Source organism: Galeopterus variegatus, unplaced genomic scaffold (genome assembly GCF_000696425.1).
Source record: "Galeopterus variegatus unplaced genomic scaffold, G_variegatus-3.0.2 Scaffold5395, whole genome shotgun sequence".
NCBI lineage: Eukaryota > Metazoa > Chordata > Mammalia > Dermoptera > Cynocephalidae > Galeopterus > Galeopterus variegatus.
Genome location: NW_007731506.1, coordinates 36276 through 44044, shown reverse-complemented (window position 1 = coordinate 44044; position 7769 = coordinate 36276). Strand labels below are relative to the sequence as shown.

At 58.4% G+C, this 7769-nt stretch overlaps 1 protein-coding gene across 1 annotated transcript in view; it reads left to right on the top strand.

Moving 5' to 3' along the window:
* Positions 1–3478, top strand: part of LOC103604782 (potassium channel subfamily T member 1-like) — an 89641-nt gene extending 86163 nt beyond the window's left edge. The window contains 2 exon segments of the mRNA XM_008589353.1: positions 2886–2970; positions 3125–3478. Coding sequence (XP_008587575.1) covers positions 2886–2970; positions 3125–3245 — 206 coding nt within the window. The 3' untranslated portion in view covers positions 3246–3478.
* Positions 3479–7769: the final 4291 nt, after the last annotated feature.

Below are 7769 nucleotides of genomic sequence, written 5' to 3'. Positions count from 1 at the left end.
GCCAGCAGGCGGTGGACATCCGCCCCGCGCTGGGGCTCCGATAGGGGCACTCTTCCCGTTCCACACCCACCTGTCTGGGTGCTCCTGGGCTCCCCACTTCCTCTAAGAAGAGGCCCCACTGCCCCCAGACCCACCCCCAGGCCCACGTCAGAGCTCAGGGCAGAGGCCGGGCCATGAGCTCCCCTTGCCGGCACCCTTTCCTTTCCTGGGGGAGCCCAGAGCCCACCCGCGTGCCACCCTCCCTGCAGGTGACCCAGGTTAGCTCAGGGGCAGCTGATGCTCCGTGGGCAAAGCGTTGGCACCTCCAGGTTCTTGTGCTTTTCCCTCTCCCGCCACCCACCACCTGTGCCAGTGTTCATGGAAGACCTGTCCCCGCCCTGGCACCTGGGGCTTCCATGAGCCACGCCTGTGTCACCCCTCCCTGCACTGGCTGTGCCCGCTTCTCACTGCTCCCGCCGTGGCTCCCGGGCAGGGGTGGCCACGCACGGGCTCACCATAGGATCTCAGCACTTGCGTGGTGGGCAGAGATGGAGCACCTGCCCATCAGGGTGCTATTGGGGGGCAGGTACTGCTGTGGCCCCCCATGTGAAGACCTCGAGCGGGGCCTGAGCCAGGTTGCAGAACCGGGGACAGTCATGTCCTGCGGGAGGAGGGTGACCCGTTCGCTGGGCCTGCAGGGTGGCCCCTCCGGGGTGGGCCTTCCATGTGCAGTCCCCTCCCCCTGCTGCATGCACTTGAGGAAGGAGACGCCCCCAGCCCCGAGGCTCACAGACAGGACCCCCGAGAGCACAAGCACTCGCTCGCAGCCACCTCACGGGGAGGCACAGTTGCCCCCACATCATAGAGGAGGAGGCTGAGGCTCAGGATGGGGAGCTGCACCCTGGGTCGGGGCTGCGGGGCCTGGAGTCCCAGCTGGGGGAGGCGGAAGGTGGGTCTGCAGGGCTAGGAAGACCCTGGCCGTGGGGTGAAGATGGAAGGGCCGGGCAGAGGGGCCAGACCACCCCAGGGGTGACATGTCTGAGGCACAGCTGGTGTCCTGGCCGTTAAGTCGCATCCTGTGCCCTCTGTCGCCTGGACGCACACTGGTCCAGAGCAGAGACAGCTGTGAAGCTGGCTTAGAGAGACGAGATGCCCCCGCACCCCCACCCGGCCTGGCTGGCCCACCCGCAGCTTCCCTGGCTTCACAGAAATCCCTTTTCTTTTTTGGTGGCCACGTGGCAGGTGCAGTCCCAGGGAGGGAGGGGAGGGTGGCAGTGCAGAGAAAAGGAGGTGGGAGGGGCTGGGGGCAGAGGCTGCCCAGGATAGGGACCCCCCAGATACTCTGTCTTTCCTTGGAGCCCTGGAACATGAGTCCAGGAGGTGACTTTAGACATCATCAGATAGGTAAACTGAGGCCATGAGCCCTTCAGTTCTCTGTTGTGAACTAAGCCGGGACGATGGCTCACTGTTTCTGTATTTGGCCGGGTGTCCTGCCAGCCAAGCAGAGACATCTGTGAAATGACCAGATGCTTCTCCAGAGCCCTTGTCACCCCCGTGAGCCAGACACTGGGCTATCTCCCATGACGGGCAGCAGCGAGGCCAATGCAGAGGGCTGTATTCACAAGGGAGGAGCGTGGTGGGCGCTCAGGGCTGATGGCCACTTGGGACTTGAGTCCACAGCAAACAACAGAGCTTGGGGAGCCCAGGCCCCAGAGACTGGAGGACAAGCCTGAGCAGGCTCTGGAGGGCACAGGACAGGTGTGCGTGCAGGTGTGTTCAGGTATGTGCGTGGTCTACGTAGCTGTGCATGGTATGTAGGCATGAAGGTGTGTGCAGGATTTTAGGAGTGTGTAGGTGTATGTAGGTGTGTATGAAAGTGTGTGCAGGTATGTAGGCGTGTATGTGGGTGTGTGGGTATGTCCTCAGTGTGTATAGGTGTGTGCACAGGTGTGTGTAGGTGTGGGTGTGTGTGTCTTAGTCCATTTTGTGTTGCTATGACAGAATACCTGAGACTGGGTAATTTATAAGGAACAGAAGTTTATTTGCTTACAATTCTGGGACAGCTGCATCTGGCACAGGCCTCAGGCTGCTTCTACTTGTGGCAGAAAGCAGCAGGCAGCGGTGGGTACAAGCAGATCACATGGTGAGAGGAAGCAAGAGAGAGAAAGGGGAGGTGCCAGGGTCTTTTAAACAACCAGCTCTCTCAGGATCTAACATAGTGAGAACTCACTCATTACTCCGCCACCTAGGGAGAGCATTACTCCGTTCATGAGGGATCTGCCCCCATGACTCAAACAGCTCCCAACACTGCCACGTTGGGGATCAGATTTACACGAGTTTTGGCGGGGACAACACGTCCACACTCTATCAGTATAGGTATGTCCTCAGCGTGCGTAGCTGTGTGCACAGTTGTGTGTAGGTGTATGTGGGTGTGTTGGTATGCGTGCTGAGGAGTTGTGGGTGTGTGTAGTTGTGTGCAGGTGTGTCCGGGTATGTGAGGTATGTGTAGGTGTATATGAACATGCGCCCATGTGTGCGGGTATATACCGGCATGTGCAGGTGTACATTTGTGTGTGCAGGAGGTATGTACCGGTGTGTTTGAGTTCATGCAGGTGTTAGGTGGGTGCAGGTAGGCTCAGGGCCACCACATGGGTGAGATGCTGCCTGATGCCAGCTGCTCGGGCTAAGCAAGAGCCAGTGCCCAGCTGTCCCTCATGGCTGACTCATGCCCATTGCAGGGAGGGGTGGGGACAGGCGTCAGGCAGGACCGGCCTGGGTGGTACACCGGGGTGAGGGACTCAGGCAGAAGATCCTCCACTCATCCCAGAGCCCCTGGCTCCTTGGGACCCTGCAGAGCTGAGAAGCCCAGGGCTGGGTGGTGACACTCACCTGCTGTGTCTTTCCAGACGAGATGAATGATCACCAGAACACCCTCTCCTACGTCCTCATCAACCCCCCACCCGACACGAGGCTGGAGCCCAATGACATCGTGTGAGTATGCGCCTGCCCCCTCCCCTGCCCAGGGCTCACCTGGGCACCGGCGGGAAGATGATGAACCCTGAGAACATCACTGCGGCGCCACTCAGGCGAGGTCTGGGCGGAGGCTGCCCGGCCACGCCTGCTTCAGGGTCCCCTCCCCGCACAGGTATCTCATCCGCTCTGATCCCCTGGCCCATGTGGCCGGCAGCGCCCAGAACCCCAAGAGCAGCTGCAGCAACAAGCTGTCATCCTCCAACCCCGAGACCCGCGACGAAACACAGCTCTGAGCCAACCCCACAAGGGCCCAGGCCACCGGGCAGTCTGCACCCCAAGGAGGATGTCAGGGGTGTGCGGGGACATGGTCCTTCTGGCTTGGCCCGGGGGAGCCTCACGCCACTCTCAGTGGCTCCAGAGACTCGACCCCAAAGAGGAGACCCTTACACTGGGTGAGGGACAAGACCACCCCCGGCACCGCTGAAAGCTGGCGGGAAGCACTTTTTAACCTATTTTTACAAATCTATTTGATCCATGTCTCTTTACACAAATGTACCGCAACTCGTGACCTGGGCCTGGCTGTGAAGCAGGGGGTTCCCGGCTGCCTGATGCAGGGGTCACTGGAGGGAAGGGCGTCCACCGTGGTGGTGTCCCGTGGCCACAGGCCAACTCTTAGCCCACCCAGGGCCCCGCGTGGCTCCCGGGCCGAGCTGGGCCACGGGTGTCTGCTCTGGGGGGTGGACGCTGCAGACCTGTGCAGGGGCTGGGTGAGGGGTCTTGGCTGCCTGAGCCCCTCGAAAGGAACCTAAAAGCAGAGGAGGGTGTTGGAGGCCCTGCAGCCCCCGGGTGTGAGGGGGGAGGGGCTGCCAGCAGAATCCCGGAGGGCCCTGCAGCAGGTGACTTCGTTGAATGGAATCGGAAGATGTCGTCCCTCTATTTTTACACTGAGCCTTTCCAGCCACAGTGTCTGTGGGACATCAGGCCAATCATGCAGTCCCACGGGCCGTCCTTACCCTTTGCACGCAAAGCCGCATTTTCTGAACTCTTGTTCCTTGAAGCACAACGCAGCCTCAGGCTGCAGCCACCACCCTCAGGCTCTCGAGAACCTTCCTGGTGGGAGACACTGGGCACTGTGCCGGGGGCATCCTCCAGGAGCCGCCCCGTTCCCCATCGCTGGCTCATTACTGGTTTGAGTGTCAGTGCTGGAAGCGTCTATTAAATGGGTGCACTCTCTAGATACAAGGACCAGTCGTGAGGCGTCCTGCACGTGGCTTCAAGGCTCTGGCCCTGCGTCCAAAGGACACCTGGGGCCCACCCCTCCCAGCCGCCCAGCTTGAAGGGTTAGAAATGCCTGCTGTGGTCCCCACCCCATCCCGACCTCACTGGTAATCTCCAGTGCCTCTGCCTGGCCCTTCCAAAATGCAGGAGACAAATCCTATGTGGCCGTTGGGTGACCGAGTCCCGGCAGCCTGGCCTGAGGGGGAGGTGCCCAGCGTCCAGGAGGGCTCCCTGGTGAGCTGCCCCTTGGTCTCTCCCTGTGCCTGAGTGTGCTGGGGTGGGCTTGGAGACCCCAGGATCTACCCACAGTGAAGCCCACTTGTGTGCATGACTCATCTAGACCAACAGCTGTTGGGGACCCCCTCACAGGGAGGCAGGGCTGCCCAGGCAGGTGTGTGCACCTCACCTGTGTTCATTTGGGGTACCCCAAGAGGCTGGGGTGAAGGAAAAGGACCAAAGGGCCCAGGTGCAGCCCCACCCCAACAACAGGGCAAACAACAGGGCAGCTGCTTGAGGGGCCTGCCCTGGGGGTGGGACATGCCCTGGTCACACATCCAGCTTGTCCCCCTACTCCAGGCCTGTCCTGGGACCCTCCTGCTCCAACAGTGCCCACAAGCCCTCAGTGAGGGCCTAATAGGGACAGAGCTGGATGTGGGCAGTCAGGAAGGGGCTGTGCAGATTCAGGGGGCCTTGGGGTGGCAGGCAGTTGACACTGGCCAAGGTGGATATGCCCGTCCCAGCTGGGCTGGGGTCTATCAGTGGTTCCCTGGGTCCCCTCCCCTGCCATTGCCCTGCAGCAGAGAGGGCCTGAGCCTGCCTCACCCAGATAGTGGGTGTTCGGTGCCCTGGGCCACCTTTCCTGGCAGCCATGCCCAGCTCCCTGAGGGAAGAAGGGCTGCACAGCCACCTGCAGGAAGGGGGAGGGTAGAGGAAACCGTGCTCAGTTGCCGGGATCAGAGGGATGGGAGAGCCACCTTTGGCTCCATCTGGGTGGGGACCACAGCCCCATGAGCCCCACACTGAGAAGAGGTGGCATCTCTGGGAGGCATCTTGGGAGAAATCACCTGACTTATGTTTGGGATTGACTTGGGACATGGACAGCATTCCCGGACTCCTTCAGGATAGCTCCAGTGCTGAGATGACGGGGGGTGTCTAGCGTTTGAGCCTCACTGAGGGTGAGAGGAATCCTGCAGGGAGGTCCAGGGAATCACTACCCAGGAAGGGCTGGGTGGGCACCTTTGGGCCCCTGAACAGCAGAGTTCTGCTCTGTCCCGCACAACTGCAGCATTTTCATGAACTCTGGCAGTGAAGAGGGAGGGACAGGCACCTCCTCCTGCAGGCCGGAGGCAACCACATCAGGTCCAGCTCTGGACACTGAAGGAGGCAGCGGGCATCCTGTGGACCTTCATGAACCACCGCAGATGCCGAGCCCCAGGATGCTGTGGGTGCAGCTGGTGCCCAGTGGTCCATCAATCATCCCAAGGGCAAGGCTCGGGGCTAGGAGTCCAGAACAAAGCAGGTCTATGTACCGTGAGATGTCAGTCACCAAACCAAGAACAGCTGCCTGCAGCACCAGACCCTTCCGTGCTCCACCTCTGCCTTCATCTCCAGGCTTAGGGGTGCCTGGGGGTGCCTCTCTGGTTGTCCTGGCTCCATTTACCAATACCACTGGCTTGCACAGTTGTGGCACTGAGGTGGACCCCTGCTCCCCTGTCCTCCTCTTATCCTGCTGCCCCAAAAGGCTCCCAGCAGATGCTCTCACCAAGTGCTAAGTGAAGGAGGATCTGAGCAGGGGTTGCAGAACTGAATGCCGGAAGTTATCACTGTCCAGAATGAGCTAAAGAATTTTTAAATGCTTTGCAGAATTTTTGAGACACATAAAATTAGTGAGAAACCTTTTATTTTCCTTATTCCTAATTGATCTAATTTGCTCAGAATAACAATTTCTACAGTGGTTGGGTGACTGACAGCGATGCTGCTGGGGTGGGCAGGAGGAGCTGGGAGTCCTTGGTTGTGAGCCACCTACATAACCCAGCATTATCTGCAAGTGGGCTTCGTTATAACTGTATACTGCAAACTCTAGGGCAATCACTAAAATAATATAAAGAAGAAAAATAGCTATGCTGAGAGAGGGAAGGATGTGGAATCATAAAATGCTGAATTAAATCCAGGGAAGACATAAAAAGGGGAAGATATGAATAGAAAAGTCACAGGTATGGTAGATGTTAATCCAAGTAAACCAATAATCACATTAAATGTAAATGGTCTAAATACAGCAATTAAAAGACAGAGACTAACAGTGGATTTTTTAAAAAAACAAGAACTAAAGCTATCAAGAGTTAATGACTGCACATAGCCCCCAGCCCCAGCAGCAGTAAGCAGCACCATCCTGCTCCATCCCTACCCCATCATGCCCAATGTGTGTCAGGTTGGAGGGTTTTTAAGCATATCCCAAATGGCATGTGATTTTATATCAAGCCCCTCAGTTGGCCTCTACCAGAAAAACCAAGGAACACACCATCCCACACCACCCCAGACATTCATTGACTTTTAACCCCAGCCATGGCTCAGGTCTCAGTGACCTCAAAGGAATCTTTTTCCATTAGAGGTACAAATTCAAGTCAGATTCTCAGAATCTGCACACATTGCAGTGGGTGGTTACATCTTAAAAGAAGAGTCTTGGGCCGGCCCGGTGGTACACTGCTACAGTGTGCCGCTTGGGAGCGTGGCTGCGCTCCCGCCAAGGGTTCGGATCCCACATACAGACCGGCCGCTCACTGGCTGAGCGAGGTGCGGGCGCAACACCGAGGGTTGTGATCCCGTTGCCGGTCCTGGTCCGGTACGGGCACAACACTGAGGGTTGCGATCCGTTGCCGGTCACGAAAAAAGACAAAAAGGAAAAAAAATTTAAAAAATTAAAAGAAGAGTCTTACCATTTTCTTTTAAAATTAGTGATGTCCTGGGGTAAGGAAGCTGCCACAGGCCTGGGCAGGGGTCTGACAGGTGCAGTTGGGACAGCACACTGAGGTCCAAAGCTGTAGGCCTGAACTGCTCCAAGTCCAGGACTTGGCCCCAGCCCACCCTGTAGGGAGCTTGCCATACAGGGTCTGGGACATAGCGGGGGGGCCTGGCTGAGCCTCCAAAGCAGGGGCTGGGGGGAGCACCTCCCCATGTGCTCCCAGGTCTCCTGTATGAGCAGCCTGAACTCAGAGCCAAAGGCCCTGGGGGGCTGGCCAGACCCACTTTCATCCCTGGTGACATCAGCAGGAACCTTGGGTACCCCAGTCTTCGGGGTTGCAGGAGTAGTCTCAAGAGACTCAGGGACACTCCACCTGCAGATGGGGGCTGGATGTCTATCCTGCAGCCTGTCTTCCTGACCTGCAGCTCCATCTCACACGTGAGCCTATGGTGTGTCTGGTGTCCTTACCTTGCCCTAGTTGCAAAGCCCTGAGCTGGGAATGGCAATATCTGTCAGCCCCAGCCCTGGCCCAGAGCCCAGGGGTCCTTGGGGGAGAGTAGCCCTCATGCCCATGGGGCAC